The following is a 19,446-nucleotide window of genomic DNA, read 5'->3' on the forward strand; positions in this document are numbered from 1 at the left end:
CTGTTTATGCAGATTTTCCCATGGGTTTACTTCCACCACCCAAAAACATGCTGGAATCATTGACTATGCTAAATTGCCCCTTAGGTATGAGTGTGTGTGCATGGTGCTCTTGAATAGACTGATATGCCATTCAGGAAGTACTGCCACCTCACACCCACAGTTCGTGTGATAGGCTCCAGGCAAAAGCAGATACTGAAAATGACCGAATGATCCTCCCAAATCTGTTGCTATTAGCAACAGTACAGCATAGTGCAAGCAATAGTAATGACTTCCAATACTTCATATTTGCTCTTTTATTAGCACATTAATATTCTTACACAATTACCTCCACTGCAATGTGCAGCCATGTCAACCAAGCCCTCGGACTCTAGGCAGCATTTACAAAAAAATAAACATGAAGCACATCGCCCTCTAGTGGTAATCAGTTTAGAGAAATTTCTTTACAAATAAAAATAAAGTTATCTAGAAAATGAAGACATTTTTATTGAGATGGAACACAAGATTCTGCATGAAAAGCACCTATCCAGAAGAAAAATATTTAGCTTAAGAGCTCTTATATTCTCTTACACAACATTGTACACTTACTGCAAACAGCAACATTTAATAGCATTCTTGACAAATACAATGTAATACAAACACACAAACAAGCGAAAGAAAGTTTCTAGAAAAAAAAGATTTAGCATTCAATTTAGCTTATCTAAATTTATTATCTTTTAAAAAAAAAAAAAAAAAAAGTTAATAATTGTACATGTGAGCAATAATTAAATTATAACCAAAATGTGAATTTACCTTGACTTTTCAGTTTCTCAATTCTTTTAAATCTTTTGGTAGAGCAAAACCATCAAAATACACAAGTGGCAAAACAACCATTACATAATGTTTAAACATCCTCAGTTCAGAAAATATTTTCCACCAACTCCCCAAAACTCTTAGATGAGCAATGGCTGACCCTCATTTCTTTCCTCACTGGTCATCTGTACATTCAGACATGGATCGCTCACGTTTCTCGCGGACCGTAACAAAGTTAAGCAGGTCAATGGCGGTCACTACTCCAAACACCATGTGCTTCATTATGGTGGACCCATCTGTTAAATCTGAAAGGAAAGGACAAGGTTAGGCTACATTATTTCCAGATAAGCAGGCATGGACTTTGGATATTTAAATAAAGAGGTTACACACACAAAAAAAAAAAAAAAAAAAAAAATATTGCCTTGGCTTTTCCAATGCTCAAAACATTGTGGCTAGTTTCAGGGTTTTTTTGTGTGGTTTTCAAAATTTAAATGCAAGCCACGAGGTCAAAGGAACTGCCTGCAGAGCTCAGAGACTGCTGGACTGTGTTGAGGCACAGATCTGGGATGTTTTAGATGGGGTTTCAATTACAATACACAATTCTATGTTCATTGGTGTTTTAGATGGCTCAATAAAAGAGCTTTATTGAATGGGTACCTGTCAATAACAGGGTTAAATCTTTTTGCAAAACAAAACATGTTTGAAACACATATTCCGTGATTATTCGGTAGTATCGAAACATGCTTCATGGAGGGTTATGAGTGCTAAATAGTGGTAGGGTAGTGGTGGCTTGAGTCTCTGGGTTTCTGATCAGAAGGTTGGGGGTTCAAGCCCCAGCACTGCCAAGCTGCCACTGTTGGGCCCATGAGCAAGGCCCTTATCCCTCTCTGCTCCTGGGGCACTGCATCATGACTGACCCTGAGCTCTGACCCAAACACCCTAACATGCTGGGGTATGCAAAGAAAATCACTGTGCTGTAATGTACATGTGACCAATAAAGACTCATTATCATTAAATAGATTTTTCAGCATCAAACTGGACACAAGTATCAATAGCAGTTGTCTTCCGATTATTAGTACAAGTTTGAGAGCCAGGGAACAAAGCCCACTTGTTTTGGATGGTACGTCCAGAGATGAGTAACTTTATTCATGGTAAAAAAACAAAAAACAAACAAAAAAAAAACCCCACCACAACCCCCTCACAATGTCACGATGGCTTGGAGCAACATGCAACAATTACTTTCCAAGTAAAACAATATGTGCTGTGCTAGACACAAACAGACAAACTTCTCCTACCCTTGAACATCCTTATCTGAGGAACATTTTACACTGTTACACTGATGCCGGAGTGGAAATGAAGTCATGACATTTTTGAAAGACTGAGCACTTACACTGAATCTGCTCATGCACCACCAGGGCGAAGTGATCCGTCTCCAGAATCCGAGAGAGTTTTCCGAGGTTATCAGTTAGACAAATCTGAGAAAAGAAGGTTTAGTGTTAATTCTTTTTTTCTTTTTCTTTTTTGCGTAGCACTGGGTACTAAGCCAATAAAGATGTCCGTGTGATAAACCTGTTTGAACTGTTTGTAGAGCACTTTGCTGACTGGATCGGATGGTTTGATTTTTCCAGCGAGCACAGAGGCTAACATGTTCCCCAGGGTGACCATACCAAGAATGACCCTAAAACACAGAGGAAAAAAACACTGAGTGAACCAACAGGTGGCACTTGTACACTTCCAAGCACCAAGTTGAAAAGTTTGTGCTTTACACCACCTTTCCCTTTTTAATAAATGATCTGAACAAATGTAGCATGCAAAAGACAGAACAGTCAGTTTCACAAGAACCTTTTCTCAATGCTACAAGAGAAGATTCCAAACCTTGTGGTGTAGCATTAGTGTGTGTGTGTGTGTGTGTGTGTGTGTGTGTGTGTGTGTGTGTGTGTGTATTCGGCTTATCAGAACGAATTGTACTGTTTGAATATGAAAATTCTTTGTCAAATGCAGTATGTAAAAGAACATTTTGCACCCCTGGTGTGAATGTGTGTGTATGAGCAAGTAAGACACCCACCCAGCCTCATCTACGACTGGCGCCTGGTCAAATGCCTTTTCTTTCAGAACCTTGATGGTTTTTTGACAGGTGACTGTGGGCAACACAGTGAGAGGAGCCGAAAGGTTCAAATTCTGTAACCTGAGATTCCACCACCTGAGAGAGAGTGAGAGAGAGAGAGAGAGAGAGAGACACTTGTTCAAAATTTTCTAAAGCTAAAGCTAACACCCATACGATAACATCACTTATATGTCAAATTATAAAGCATGAAGTCCTTACCAGGGCTTGCTAACCATGAAGTCTTCTGCAGTGAGGAAACCCTTTTGGAACATCCAGTTGTCATTTAGGAACTTGGACCTAAATAAAATGATTATCTTTTGAACACAACTATGGACACACACACACTGAACATAAATAACTGGAAAACTAAATCTCTCATCTCTAGAAAATCTCTAAAGCACTACATTCATTAGTTAGATACATGTACAACTATATTTGCATTTCGTTAACTCTGGGATGACATGTTTTTAAAAAATTAAACCCTTCCATTAGGACAATCTGATGTTTTCCATTACACAATATAACTTGAGTGGAAGTTGAGTTAATGGTTGACACAGTATGTCGTAGCGGAGAGCTGACTGGCGTGTTGGGATCGGCAGAGGACCAAATCAAAGAGAAATTGGGGCGGGGGACGACAATCTTTCCCCTAGCAATGAAGGAAAACTGTAGTTTTTACCTTGACACACTTAACTCTTTATCCTTTAATCTCCCTTTTTAAAAAATCCTCCATCACGCCTCTTTTTCTCTACGATACCTTCGAATTTCTCTACTCACATGTAGTTGCGGATGGAGTCAGGAAGGATGACCACACAGCGCTGCCCTTCCTTCAGCTCCTTAGCCATCTTCACCGCTGCTGCCATGGCTGTGCCTGAACTGCCACCTAGCGACATCAGGTGCAAAATTACAAATAAAAGCAGGAGGTTGAGGCTGAATTGATTTTCACAGAGTGTCTTCTTGATGTGTTTTTATTAAAAAAATAAATTTAATTTTTTTTTTTTTTTTTTAAAAAGGTGTACTGTACCACAAAGCAGGCCCTCATCTCTTATAAGCATCCGAGCCAAAGTGAACGACTCCTCATCATTGGACTTGTACCAGCTGTCCACCACCTTACAAAGAAACACACGAACACAGGGTTATGAATCGCTACCTAATAATCTTGGGTGCAACTGTAAAAAATTTAAGCTTCCCAGTAACACACAGCGCTATAGTGGTTGATGTCCACAAATTTACATAGTAATATTTTCTAAATAATTAACAGTAATATTGCAATTTATATTACAAATAATCTACAAGTACCTACTGAAGGATTCCCGGCTTTAAAAAAAAAAGAAATTACAAACAAAAACCCATATTATTAATAATAAAAAGCACCTTACTGAAGTTGCTTATAAAATTTGATTTATATTTTTAGGAAACCGTCAATTAAACTGCAGTGAAACAAACAAGGGAACTTATTTACAGAAAAATAGTTAGAATGATAACTCACTAAAAATCACAGAACTCTACTTTAAAACAATTAAGACAGGGCATATAAAAAGGCAAACTAGTCAAGAACTAAAAAACAAAACAGGTGAACTCAATAGGTGAACTCAACAAACCAGTGACTGAACAAAAACAATACAAACACAATCACATGGTATTTGGTGGATCTGGTGTTTAATTGCCAGAGGAATTAATAAGATAGCAGGGACAATTTTTTTTTTTTTTTTTTTTTTTTAAAAACATAGGGACACAGACATATCAAGAAAAGTCAATATGAGGAAACTACCTCCACAGGTTTGAATCCACAATCTGGCTCAGAGATTAAATAGCAAAAAATAAATAAAAATAAATAAATAATAATAAAAAAAAAATACTGAAAGTTCAACAAAGCACAGTTAACATAAGAAATGAACTAAAAGACTAAAAGGTAAAATACCTAAAAAAATATAAAAGCACAATTGTAATGAAATTGATACTAGATCAATTTGTTGTTTATGCGGTATTTACTGAAAGGTTTGATGACAATGTGTCACCTAAGCTATTATGTGGGGGAGAGCGAAAGGAGAAAGTGATCTAGAAATAACCTCTTAAAAAGCACACAGGCACTCTGACAGCAGTTTGTAGTTCTTTTAATGAGCTTTCGCGCTGAATCATCCTCACTCTGACCGCTCCAAATCTACTTTTCCTCTCTCCCGCTACTGTATATTTGTGGCCTATTCATACTTCCTACCATTCAGGAGTCAACATTATGTTGTTTGCAAAGTCACCCTACCTTTTGAGATCTTATCCAATACCGTTATCTAGAGGTATTTGTGAAAGTGGGTGTGTGTTTGCATAAGGGTGTGCACACTTCTGCAAGCATTCACTCACGGATCTGTCAAGCACAGTTGGAATGAAGTCATATCCAATGCCCTCCACCTCGTACTGCGTCTTATCCGTCTGGTTTAGCTCCTCCGGTTCAGCCAGAATCGATCCCTCTGGGTCCACAGCAATAATCTGATAAAAGGAGGCGTTGGATTATTTTTGGTCAACTTTATATATTTAACTAATTTCGACACCATTCTTTTCCTGTTAGATTCATTTATGGGTTTAGAGGTTGAAGGGCTGTATACTGTAGTATTCATAGCATCGTGGAAATTAGACAACACTCGCAGACTCGTCCTCTCAGGTAAAGAAGTATATTACAGAAGGATGACTACAGGATAGAAGACGAGAGCGCTCTGGGGCACTTGTGCTGAACACACACACACACACACACACACACACACACACACACACACACACACACACACACACACACACACACACACACACACACACACACACACACACACACACACACACACACATTATATATCATATTATATTATAGGCACGATACACTTCTATGTACCAATAAGGAGCAGTTTGAGGCTTTGTTTCAAAGTCTTGGCAAATGTGGAGAAAAAACCTTAACAGAAAAACATGTTTTTGTCTCCGTAAGCAGATAATCATCCTGTACTAATCTAAATGACATGACCTGACATGACATGACCTTAGGTGTGCAACCTTGCACAGGCATAGAACACAACTTTCTGCATGACATAAAAGAGAATGTCTCTCATTTTCCCCCTTTTTATCATTCTAAATGATAACCAAGACCCCCTGAAGGATAGTGAAATCACATCAGTATGGCATCAAAACATCAATCCTTTTCTTGATCCTTTTAACTGCATTAGTTATAAAACAGTCATTTTAGAAGAATGCTAAGGCTGTTTTTCCCCACCAGACATAAACATGCCCTTGGTTTATAAAGCAAATCGCTTATCTATAGTGGGCAGGTAATACTATACATGTACACACACACACACACACACACACACAGTTATGTAAGGAACAATATTGTAAACATTTAATTTCATGCCATCACTTACATTAGTAGTACACTAGTTTTAGATTATGTGTTTGCCTTACAAGTCTGTGTGAATTAGATGTTACTATAGAAACAATCAACCTTAGAATGACAATGTCAATATAAACCTGTGATTTAAATTATAGCAGAGTCATGCTTACAAAAACAAAAACCACACAAACACACACACACACACACCCTCTCTGAATTAAACACCGCTGTGGTATAAGGAAAACAAATACAGTTTGAACAGAAATGTTAACAGCTACAGTGCCCTCCACTAATATTGGCACCCTTGGTAAATATGAGCAAAGAAGGCTATGAAAATTTGTCTTAATTGTTTAACCTTTTGATCTTTTGTTTAAAAGAAATTCATAAAAATACTCTGCTCTCATGGAGAGCAAACAATCTTTACCTTGTTAAATATAGGTGTGCAACAATTACACCCCTATGAATTCATATGAGAAATATATTTGAAGTAAATACCCATTGATATTTTAAAAAAATTTTAGTACACCTGGGTGACTAGGAATAGGAAATTGTTCAACCATGACTTGCTGTTTCACAGGGGTATAAATGAGATAACATGTCGGTCAAATTCCCTTAGTCATTCATAACAATGGGTAAGAGCAAGGAATATAGCTGTGATGTGCGGCGAAAGGTTGTTGAGCTTCACAAAATGTGAAATGGTGATAAGAAAATAGCACAAGCATTGAAAATGCCCATTTCCACCATCAGGGCAATACACTTATACATTTACTCATTTAGCAGATGATTTTAATCAAAAAAGGGACTTACAAATGAGGAAATGCAAGCAAAGCGATACATCAAGCAGAGAATACAAGTAGTTCTACTATACAAGATTTGTAATTGAGTTCAAGAGAAGCAAAGTGCACAGAGTAGAGGTGTAAGAGCCAGTGTAATTTTATTATATATTTTTTTAAATAATTGAGAGGGGGTGGAAGCAAGTTCGGGGTTAGTTAAGTGTCCATGGAAGAGGTGGGTCTTTAGGCGTTTTTTTTTTTTTTTTATTATTTTTTATTTTTTTAAGATAGTGACGGATTGAGGTTGGAAGTTGATTCTACCACTGAGGGACAGTCAGTTTAAAGGTTCTGGAAAGGGACCTTGTGCCACACTGAGTAGGCACTACCAGGCGTCTGTCGTTAACTGATTGCAGATTGCGTGAAGGAACATAAACCTCAAGGAGAGTTTTGATGTAGGGGGGTGCTGTTCCAAACAAGTTCTTGTACGTGAGCTTCAAGGCCTTGAATTTGATGCGGGCAGCTACAGGAAGCCAGTGGAGGGAGATGAAGCGGGGTGTGATATGGGTTATTTTGGGCTGGTGGAAGATGAGGCATGCTACTGCATTTTTAATTCATCTGAAGGGAAATAATTAAGAAGTTTGTCAAATTTAAATGTTATGAATTAACCTGGAAACGGACTCGTGTCTAAATTGCCTCAACGCACTGTGAAGAGGATGGTTCGAGCGGTCCAAAAAAAAAAAAAAAGCCAGCCTCTACGCTCATCCAAAAAACAAGCTCATGCATCTTCAGGTTGCCAGATACTACTGGAACTTCAAATGGAATCGCGTTCTATGGTCAGATGAAACCAAAATACAGCTTTTTGGCAATAAACACCAGAGGTGGTTTTGGCACACACAGAGAGGTAGCCATGTGGAAAAGTTCCTCATGTACACAGTTAAATATGGTGGTAACTCTTTAATGTTTTGGGGCTGTTTTTCTGCCAGAGGACCTGGACATTTTGTTAAGATACATGGCATTATGGGCTATCAAATATCAACAGATATTAAATGAAAACCTGAATGCCTCTGCTAGAAAGCGTAAAATGGGCCATGGTTGGATCTTCCAGCAGGACAATGATCCAACACGTACATTAAAATCAACACAGAAATGGTTTACTGACCACAAAATCAAGATCCTGTCATGGCCATCCCAGTCCCCCGATTTCAACCCAATAGAAAACCTGTAGGGTGAATTGAAGAGGAGAGTCCACCAGCATGGACCTCGAAACTTGAAGGATCTGGAGAGATTCTGTATGGAGGAACAGTCTCAGATCCCTTGCTATGTATTCTCCAACCTCATATGAGAAGAATCAGAGCTGTTATCTTGGTAAAGGGAGGTAGCACAAAGTACTGACTAAAAGGGTGCCAATAATTGTTGCACACCTATATTTAACAAAGATTTTTAAACCTGTGTTGTGTTTGCAATTGTTTGATATCCATGGGAGTACTTTTGTGATTTTTTTTTTTTTAACAAAAAGATCAAAAGGTTAAACAATAAAGACAATTTTTCACAGCCTTCTTTGCTCATATTTACCAAGGGTGCCAATATTAGTGGAGGGCACTGTATGTCTCAGTTGTAAATAACAAGCGTCATCATCTTAGTACAATGTATAAATAAATAAATAAACAAATAACGATTAAAAAAATGTATATGACTGTGCATTATATAATTGCAAATATATAAAAATGAACAAATAGCAAATTAAGCGTCCTACAGCTCTCCTGAAATCTGGTGTCCCAGATTACACATACGAGGTGTTCGCATTCACCTTAATGTTGGGGCATTTCTCCTTCAGCTTGCGGGCTACGCCAGTGATGGTGCCCCCAGTGCCAGCTCCTGCTACCAGCATGTCCACTTGTCCTACACAAAGAGACAGATCTTAGAAGTGCCTTTAACACAAAGTTGTTAAGTCTAGGAGTAAATAAGCGTAAACACAAACAAAGGGGAAATTTCTAGGTGTAGTGTGAGGTGAGGAACACTTTGAGAAGTGCACTGGCTTGGTGTAGGAAAGTGATGCTAACCATCGCACTGCTCTAAGATTTCCTCGGCCGTGGTGTCGTAGTGAGCCAGGGGGTTGCTGGGATTGCGGTACTGATCCAGGATGTGAGAATTAGGGATTTCGTTCTTCAGGCGCCAAGCCACGCCAACATGAGACTCTGGGGAATCAAAACGGGCGCTGGTGGGTGTGCGGACTATCTCCGCTCCCAGAGCTCTCAACACGTCCACCTAAACACACAATGTTTATTTTTATTATAATAACATCTGTTAATACGCTTCATATCAACTATTGCACATCTGTAGATGGCTGTACCTTTTCCATACTCATTTTTTCAGGCATGACGATGATGCAGCGGTAGCCCTTCACAGCGGCAGCCAGAGCAAGACCAATACCTGACAGAACAGGGTGCACAGGTCAAACCAAATAGTAAAATATTTCATTTCACCACTCAGTAGACACACGCATGCTCTCTCTCTCTCACTCAAACACACCCACACCGATTACCAGTGTTTCCAGAAGTAGGCTCTATGATGGTATCTCCAGGTTTGAGGATGCCTGCTCTCTCTGCATCCTCAACCATGCGAAGACTGATCCGGTCTTTAACACTGCCGCCGGCATTGAAGAACTCGCACTTTGCCACTACACACACACACACACACACACACAAACACACACACACACACACACACACACACACACACTCTAAACTGCTGAACTAAGTAACATTGAAATGTGCCATTTTACAGCAAGTAGTCTTGACTTCCTACTCACAAAGCTCACACTTGAGTCCGTAGGTCTTGGTGATCTTGTTGATGCGTACCATCGGCGTGTCCCCAATTTTTCTGAGGATGTTGGGCAAGATACTCGGACTATTTGTCCTTTAAAATGGTAAAAATAAATCAATAAATAAAATAGTGTTCACTGAGAACATAAGGCAAAATAAAAATAAAGGACCTTGCTGGTACACTATGGGGTCAAACAAAAACAATGACACACTGTATAAACTACTGCAGGCTGAGAAACTTAGCTTTCAAACCAGACGACTGGCTTGTTGAAACCTGCAAACGCTCAAGTTACTTTCATGGCTTAATGAAAATAAAAACTTAGCAGGAGCTTATTCCATCTAGTTCAACAGGCTTGACTGGTCAACATCATAGATAAATGGAAACGGTAACAGGGAAACAATAGTAGAACATTAAAGGAGTAAGCATGTATAATTTCTAAAACCAGTTTTAGACATGTAAATTTTTTTTTTTTTTTAAATCACTATGTAAAGCTATTTGAGGAAAAACTGTATGGAAAAATTGGCATGCACAGAATTCTCTCATTTCAGGGCTCCATTTCCATTTTTCTGGCCAAGGATATACTGGCCAAAGGAAAAAATAAATAATTAACAGACAGAGGCGTGAGGCTGAGTTGGGAATTAAAGAAAAGCCTTTAAATGGACTCTTTAATTGATATTGAAAGGCTGCAGTGTGACTATGTTGTGCAATAGTCCTCAGAAGGGGGGGAATGAAGTTTATTAATACTCACTATATTAACCAATTACAGTGAGGGGAATTAAGTATTCGGACACTTTTGTGTTTGTCATTTAATAAACTTCCAGTGCACATATCCACTTCAAAATTAGTTACGAGGATCCCACTGATGGCTATGGATGTCAATGGGATACAAGTCATAGATTGGCTAGGCATGCAAGCCCTTCTTGAAAATTTTTTTTTTTTTTTTTTTTTTTAATAGTTGGTCCCCCTTTGTTGCAGTAACAGTCATCACTGTTTTGAGAAAGCTTTGCGCTAGATTCTGAAGCGTGGCTGTCGGAATTTCTGCCCATTCGGCCACAATTGCACGACATGGGGTGCAGTCAGCGTATAATTAAGAATTTTATGCTTACGAATTATACGGAATAGTCAATTAGTCTAGAAAACTACAGTTCCTGGACTTCAGACTAACTTTCTTAAAATCCTAAAACGGTCAGCTACTGAATCAAATCTGTAGGAATCTGAATGTTGCTCACCTGATTGCATGTATGTGTGGGGAATCAGTGTGCGGTGCTCCCAGGCTCCATGTGCACTTGCTGGGAAGGTCAGGACGGATCCATTTCTCAATGTCATTCTCGGTACTTTCACTCCCATTTGTTTGGAACAGTCCATCACTGGTGCTGGTCTTTTTGCCAGCAAAGGGGCAGACAGGTTTGGAGAGATCGTTCTCTTTAGTGGAAGGCACTGAAGGCATGATTCACTGTAGAAAGCAAGAGGGTCGTTTCAGTTACTTGGAATCTACAGACTGAAAGATGCTAAAGAAAAACAAACTACACAACACATCACAACACATACCCCAAAATTGTGGTTTGGAGCCAGCTTCTCTTTACTAATTATATTACTCACTCTAGCCAAAGACATATTACACACTGAAAGTTTGGAAACAAAGGAAGTTATTTCACACCCTTCCCATATTGCATAATGGTTTTACTAGGAAAATTACATCACACCCTTTCCCTGGTTTTAGGTCACAGTGTGTTGATCTATAAACTCCGGTTTATAAATGGGGGGGCTGGGGGGTGTGTCAATTTTAGAGAGCAAGCCTCTGATCCAAAATAAGTAAGTAAATAAATAAATAAATAAATAAATAAATAAACTTTAAATCTGGCCATAACATTTCTCACATTTGCTTTATTTCTCTCTCTTTTGATATATAAATATTGCCATACAGGTAATAATTAAATCCAACAAGGACATTCAGCACTGTGAATGTTTACATAGCCATACAACCTGGCTAATTCTCCACCTGTGGATTTTTTTTTTTTTTTATCAGTGACTGGTGAAACATTTTAATTCTTGCCTTGGCTGGGATGGATAAATTTACTAGATAGAAGCTAACTGAATGGAAATGATCTGTATTTAACGCACTGTTACAGCTGTGCAAACTTAGCTCCCTGCACCCAGCTCTGAAAAAACACGTCTCACTCGACTGCCTTGACACAAACTGACCAGAGGGCAAGGTCAGCACATCGGTGTCTCTGCCTACCTAAACAATTACTTTCCAAATGAAACATAAGGGAATCTATTTAAGCATCCATGAGAATACTGTATGTGATTAATACCATATCATTGTACTACACCATTAATATCACGGTATCGTCTTCATTGGCTTGTGAACACAAAGGGACTGCATGGAAGCGAACTATGAGTAACGTGCTGAGAGTAGCACACAGCAGCTGGTTAGACAGCTTTGAAAAAACACGTCTCACTTTGTTCATGCCTCCGTCTCCTTAGAAATAACACATGCCAGTGCCCATTTTGAGAGTCAGTGGGGCAGTAGGAATATAGTTCTAACCCTTAAGTATCATTAATGTGTGGAGAAGAAATATAAAGGATGTTTATGGCATGCCAATTTGATTAGAGAATTTTAACTGCTATAGTACAGTATAACTGCCACACACACTTTCTGTAATTTGGAGTTCAGTGTTTGCTGTACACATCATTTCTGCATTGGATTTCTCATTAATAGGGCATTGAGTATTGCTGGAAAATGATGAGTAAGAAAATAAGCTCTTGCTATTCTTATTAATTCCAATTTTTTTTTTAAGTTTACCACAAAACCGGGCCATTATTTTTGATGTTTAAAACTGTTGTTTCTTTCACCTCCATTTTAATGACATCACTGAAGTCAACCTGTGACTTTATTATGACGGACAACTGCTCATTTCTCAGTAATAAATAAATAAATAAATAAATAAATAAATAAATAAATAAATAAGCAAGCTCCATCACTTCGCACATATCAACACATTTCAACATAGACATTTTACATCTGTTACAGAGTGCACTTTTCCTTTAAGGTTAAAAGCACATCTAGTGCCCCCCACCCCCCACCCCACTTCTAGCACTTCTTGGTAACAGCAACAAAATACTGTACAGGAACAGACATTGGAAAGGAGAGGAAGTTCAAGACAAGACCGTGCAAAAAAAAAAAAAAAAAAAAAAATTAAAAATTAAAAAAAAAAAAAAAAAAAAAAAAAAAAAAAAAAGGGGTGTCTCATAGCTGTGTGTTCATGGGTACAGCGTCATGGCATAAACACCTTGCATAAGCTGTTGTCTTACAAAATATAGGCCTTTAAAAAGGTCTAAATTGTAGACTGACACACACGTCACTGCTGGCCTTGATTGAGACCCAAAGCAAACACACAAACTGCAGGACAGCACACGCAGTCATACAAAGTGCAGGCCAAGAAAACTGATCACAATATTATGAAGTTGTACATTGTGTGTAGTTAGCCCGAATGCAGTATAACTGAAGGGAATTAACCAAATCAGCTACATTTGAAAATAAATTAACATTTCACACCATGGAATTTAACCAGCATACAGGATCACGGTCTACTTAATGACACCCCACTAACATTAATCATTTTTGAGACTCTTCCAAAGTGTCAGTCATTGTGGACAACTGGAAAATGCTAAAAAAGATAAAAATCCAACACTACAGGCTAGAGACTGCTTGTGAAATTGCACAGATGTCTATCCAGGTGCGAAAATTATAAGCTTGATCACAAAACATTAGGTATTTTAACATGGAATTTTTCTTACACGTGGAGGAAGATAAAAATCCGAACAGAAAAATAAATGTGTGGCAGCTATAAAGGACTTATTTAACCAAGGTCCTCATGTAAAAACTAAGTTTGTGCTTATAAATAAATCACGATATTTAAGCTACGGTTAGTTTTCCTGAGGAGGTTTGAGAAGGTCGTTGGTATGAGATTAGATATTTGAATAATTTGTCTTAATTAGCAGGAGTGTAAATGGAAAAGCGGTGGTGAGAGCATACACCCCTGTGAAGCACCAGTAATGAGCATGCTGATGCTGGACGTGAATGTTTCTAGCATCACCTGCTGCTTCCTGGCGGTCAGGAAGTTGGTAATCAACTAGCAAAGTGAAGCGGGGCTGTGAGGTCCTTCAGGATGACAAACACCATTCTCTCAAAGACTTCAAGAGGATGGTGGTATTTTAAATCAGCATACACTGATCACCCAGAACGTTTTGTAGGTCCACCTTGTGCCACCAAAACAGCCCTGACTCGCTGAGGCATGGACTCCACCAGATTGCTGAAAGGATGCTATGGAATCTGGCACCAAGACGTTAGCAGCAGATCATTTAAGTCCGTAAGTTGTGAAGTAGGGACTCCATGGAGCAGACTTTTTGTCTAGCACATTCCACAGATGCTTGATCAGATAGAGATCTGGGGAATTTGGAGGACAAGTCAACACCTTGAATTGTTTGTCATGTTCCTCAAACCATTCCTGAACAATTTTTGCAGTGTGGCAGGGCACATTATCCTGCTGAAAGAGGCCACTGCCGTTAGGGAATACAGCTCCTATGAAGGTGTGTACCTGGTCTACAAAAGTGTTTAGGTAGGTGGTACAATATGTTGTGGTATCGGACCAGACGGGCTAGCCTTTGCTCTCCATCTGCATCAATGGCCCTTGGGCACCCATGACCCTGCTGCTGGTGGTTCACCTGTTGTCCTTCCTTGGACCACTTTGGTAGGTACTACCTTCTGCATACCGGGAACACCCCACAAGACCTGCAGTTCTGGAGATGCTCAGACCCAGTCGTCTAGCCATTACAATTTGGCCTTTGAAAGGGTCATTCCGATTCTTACGCTTACCCATTTTTCCTGTTGCCAACACATCAACTTCAAGAACTGACTGTTCACTTGTTGCCCAATATATCCCACCCCTTATGTCTATGAGATAATCAAATGTTATTCACGTCACCTGTACATGGTTTTAATGTTATGGCTGATCAGTGTATATGCGGTATGTGCTATGACATCACACCCAAATCATTTTCTTTCTACAGAGAATGCATGTTGATTACAATAATATATACCACAGCACTGTAAAGTGATTGAATCAGAAGGAGTTGATTAAATTTCTGTAACAGCACCCTCAGCACCCCAGGTTCCTGCATCCTTGCTAGTATGATGATGGCTCTATGATGGTTGCTCTACTCATTCAGGTCATCAGCCAGTTGTTGATTTCCGACTGAGTGAGAAGGAAGTGTCCTTAGGTATTGAAGGACTTTCCAAACTGCCTCATATTCGTTGAATAATAACTCGCTTTTTGGATTGGTTCCCTTTAGCTACTCGCAGTTCCTTAGGCATCGTGTTCCAATTCCAGCTGTACAGGACCTCCTCTTCTGCGGAGTATGAGGACACGGTGAAAGTATGAGGACACGGTGGCGGAAAGTTCCAGTCACTCCAGTCACTGTGAAGAAACCAGTGCTGAAGCTCCAGTTTTGCCTCACAGGTCTATTTGTTCATAGTGTTCACACAGGCTTGAAGCAGGATGTAAATATTTACCAAAAGAAACCATGATGGGTTTCAGTAAAACACAAGACTTTGGACTGTCTTCATTTGTTCAGTTGAGGATCAGCAGCTTGTCCATTTTGTTGTGAGGAGATGTAAACACAGGAGTGCTGCTCACGCGCGCACACAGTGTGTCAGACTCAGACACACACACACACACACACACACACACACACACACACACACACACACACACACACACACACACCCTCTCAACTCTCCCCTCAGTTCCTTCAGAGTAGATGGTCAAAATACTCATTGATTTGTATAACGTGTGGCAAGAAAATCACTCAGAACAGTCCAGTGCTCTGGTGTATATGACTAGAGTAATGCACAAAACCTACCAAAGCTACAGACAGCGTCCAATCGAGGCAGCCATCCACTGCTTACTACATTTCCTATTACATTACTGATTAAAACAGTACTAAATTTAGTAATCCAGCCATGGCATGGACACAGGAGTCACATAACCCCCACACATTCCCAGATCCTGATCGGGACGGGCTTTAGGACCCGGGAAGAACAGGGACAATAGCCATGTGCGTCCGAGGAAACAACGAAATCCTCCAAATCTGTAAAATCCTTTTACACTCTCGTTTCCATAAAGCTATTTAACTTATTTACTCACAAAATATTCCTGTAGGTGTAAAAAAAAAAAAAAAAAAAAAGAAAGACTTTCCGGAATATGTCCGAGAGCAGCCCAGTGACCGCGGGCACGTGCAGTAAATGCTCATTTAACATCACCATCAGTCAGTCTTCATTTTAATCATCACCATTTTCATCATCCTCATCATCCTCATCATGTGTTCAGTGCAAAACTGCTGAAACTATAAGGCTTCAATACTGTAATTTTCCACTAGGTTATCTTACAGCCTCAGCAACAAATCATATTTATATATGCATTTTAAAAATCACTGATGTACACCCTGCCATCAGTAAGATTTTATATAGTCGAAGACAGAAATAGTTACTGAATAGCAACAAATCGCAATAGGGAACGAAACGTACTGCATACAGTCGAATATTAGCCTTAATAACATTTTATTTTATCTCTCATTCAATTATATACAAATCTCATTTTCAGTAATGTCCTGCATATTTAATTTCCTCACTCCATCAATGAAGAAAAAGCTGGTTTACCTTGAAGTGCAGAGATTGGAGGTTAAAGTGATAAAAACTCGAGTCGCACAGATTTGACCAGAATGAGCAGAGTAAACGCGAGTCTTCACATTTAAAGGGGAGGAGGAGGGGGGACGAGCGGTGACGTCACGCTCAAACCGGAAGCAAAGTTCCTCCAAAATTATAATTTTTTTCGCTTTATAATCATCAATCTAAAATAGTTTGAAGTAAATTAACGTTTGTCACCTATTCAAACGTTCAAAGTGCATCACAAATTTGTTACATTTTCCTGACTGTTTTCCAGCGGAAAATTTTATCCGTGCTGTGATTGGCTGAAATGAAGGCGTGTAAATGACGATCGGGCCACGACCACATGTGCAAATGAAGACAAATATGGAGCCAAAAAAAGAACAGAACCCAAATGTAGAGCCGTGTTCATTACACAGGGTATTAACTAACAGCTGGGAAAGGGGCAAAACAGTTTGAAAGATTTAATAATAATAATAATAATAATAATAATAATAATAATAATAAGTATGCACAAGAACAATAGTAGTGCTTTTCAAGCACCACTAATAATATTTTTATATACATTATGTATACATATAATATGCTTATTTTCCAGCTACACTCACTGACCACTTTATTAAGTATACCTACTACATACACTATATGGCCAAACCTATGTGGACACCTGACCATCTCACCCATATGTGAGTCTTCCCTAAACTGTTCTCACAAAGTTGAAAACACACAGTTGCATAGAACGTCTTTACAAATTCCCTTCACTAGAACTAAGAAGTTTGCCAAGGTTGGAGTAGAAAAACGTGAGTGGTCTGCACAGAGCCTTGACCTCAACCGTTCCCCACTGAACATCTCTGGGAGGAGCTGGAACGCTGACTGCACCCCAGACCTCCTCACCCAACATCAGTGTGTCACCTCAGTAATGAACACAAATCCCCACAGCCACACTCCAAATTCTAGTGGAAAGCCTTCCCTGAAGGTGGAAGTTATTGTAAGAGTAAAGGGGGACTAAATCTGGAATGTGATGTTAAAAACACACATATGGGTGTTATGGTCAGGCGTCCCTATAACTTTTGGCTATATACTGTAGGTGCACATTTTTGGTATACAATTATTAAGTGTAGCACATATTTTGCTATACACAATTTGTCATCCACATCTGTTAATGTTAAAGAACCACCAGATTGCCCTTTATCAGTGGTCAGTTTCAACCCACAAGTTTTCTGCTGGATGGACCATTTGGTTGGTAGACTGTTCTCAACCCAGCAATGACACAAAGCTGTGTATAAACCTTAACAACATAATGAAATTTGCCAAACTGAGCAAAATAAGTGACTGCATCTTTTAAGCTGTTGTGATGGCGTCACATAATGGGTTGCTGTTACACATCAGCTAATTTGTGGGAATTTGTGAGAAAATCATATAAAATCTAAAAATGCTTAGCATGTATCTCAGATAGTATTTGATATTTTCTACCCAAATCCACATTCAATAATAGACCTTTAGTGAAGTCAGATTTTTCTTGTTGTAACTTCTTGTTTGTGTAAGCCACAAAACACAGATGATCTCAAACAATTAGAATATCGTGGAAAAGTTCATTTGTTTCCATAATTTAATTATTTCTATTATGATATAATATTCCTAGTGCCACTAAGTGAAATATTTTAAAACTTTTTTATTTTAATCTTGATGATTAGGGCTTACAGCTCATGGAAATCAAAAATCCAGTACCTCAAAACATTACGATAAGAAATGGTAACCTTCTGAAAATTATGTTAATTTATGCACTCAGTACTCGGTCTGGGCTTTAATCCTTTTACACAAATTCCTGCATCAATGCGATATGGCATGGAGGCGATGAGTCTGTGGCACTGCTGAGGTGTTTGTGCTGGAAGCCCAGGTTGCTTTGATAGCAGCCTTCAGCTTCTCTGTATTGTTGGGTCTGGTGTCTCTCATAGATTCTCTATGGGGTTCAGGTCAGGCGAGTTGGTTAGCCAATCAAGCACAGTAACACCACGGTCAGCAAACCAATTACTAGTAGTTTTGGCACTGTGGGCAGGTGCAGAGTCCTGCTGGAAAAGGAAATCAGCATCTCCATAAAGCTCGTCAACAGGTGGAAGCATGAAGTTCTCGAAAATCTCCTAGTAGACGCTGCATCGACTCTCGACTTGAGAAAACACAGTGGACCAACACCAGCAGATGACATGTCATCCCAAATAATCACTGACTGTGGACACTTCACACTGAACTTCAAGCAACTTGGATTCTCTCCTCTCCACTCTTCCTCTAGACTCTGAGACCTTGATTTCCAAACGAAATGCAACATTTACTTCCATCTTCCCCATGATTGTGGTTGTGTACTGAACCAGACTGAGAGATTAAAGACTCCGGAAACCTTTGCAGGTGTTTTGACTTAATTAGAGCTCTTATCATCAGGTCGACATTTCTGTATTATTAAATCTTTATTTGAATATTTTGAGAAATCATTTGTTGATTTCCATGAGCTGTAAGCCGTAATCATCGAGATTAAAACAAAAAAGCTTGAAATATTTCACTTCATGTGTAATGAATCTACAATATATGAAAGTTGCACTGTTTGAAAAAAATTACAGGAAAATTTTTTTTTTAATTCTAATTTTTTGAGATGCACCTGTGTACTTGTCTAACAAAGCAAGTTAAATCTGAAATGCAACATATTAAATGCATATAAAGTCATGCCTGATAAACAGTTTTCATTTCCAGGTCAGGAATCATAAGACAAAAGGTTTAAGAAAACATTTTTCTGTACATTCACACATTACATTACTGTACAGGCCAAACTGACACCTGTACAATTATTATTTACTATTAAAAGTCATAAGCACAGTCA

At 39.0% G+C, this 19,446-nt stretch overlaps 1 protein-coding gene across 1 annotated transcript; it reads right to left on the reverse strand.

Moving 5' to 3' along the window:
• Positions 1 to 278: 278 nt before the first annotated feature.
• cbsa (cystathionine beta-synthase a) lies at positions 279 to 16,727 on the reverse strand. Its single transcript, XM_017458119.3, has 15 exons — positions 16,575 to 16,727; positions 11,083 to 11,306; positions 9,840 to 9,946; positions 9,573 to 9,707; positions 9,381 to 9,460; positions 9,091 to 9,295; positions 8,838 to 8,929; positions 5,246 to 5,371; positions 3,915 to 3,999; positions 3,668 to 3,773; positions 3,113 to 3,190; positions 2,855 to 2,989; positions 2,359 to 2,467; positions 2,180 to 2,264; positions 279 to 1,094 (listed from the first exon to the last, which is right to left on the reverse strand). The coding sequence occupies exons 2-15, from the start codon at positions 11,298 to 11,300 to the stop codon at positions 964 to 966; spliced, it is 1,692 nt and encodes a 563-aa protein (XP_017313608.1). The 5' UTR covers positions 11,301 to 11,306; positions 16,575 to 16,727; the 3' UTR covers positions 279 to 963.
• Between the last annotated feature and the right edge of the window lie 2,719 nt (positions 16,728 to 19,446).

Source organism: Ictalurus punctatus, chromosome 26 (assembly GCF_001660625.3).
Source record: "Ictalurus punctatus breed USDA103 chromosome 26, Coco_2.0, whole genome shotgun sequence".
NCBI lineage: Eukaryota > Metazoa > Chordata > Actinopteri > Siluriformes > Ictaluridae > Ictalurus > Ictalurus punctatus.

Bases quoted from the DNA above. Each gene is read 5' to 3' on its own strand.
- cbsa (XM_017458119.3), bottom strand. From the start codon at position 11,300: ATGCCTTCAGTGCCTTCCACTAAAGAGAACGATCTCTCCAAACCTGTC. The intron at 4,000-5,245 runs GTGAGTGAATGC...TTTCTTTGTAAG, and splicing joins CAACTGTGCTTGACAGATCC to GTGGTGGACAGCTGGTACAA. The intron at 3,191-3,667 runs GTGAGTAGAGAA...CATTTTATTTAG, and splicing joins GACTCCATCCGCAACTACAT to GTCCAAGTTCCTAAATGACA.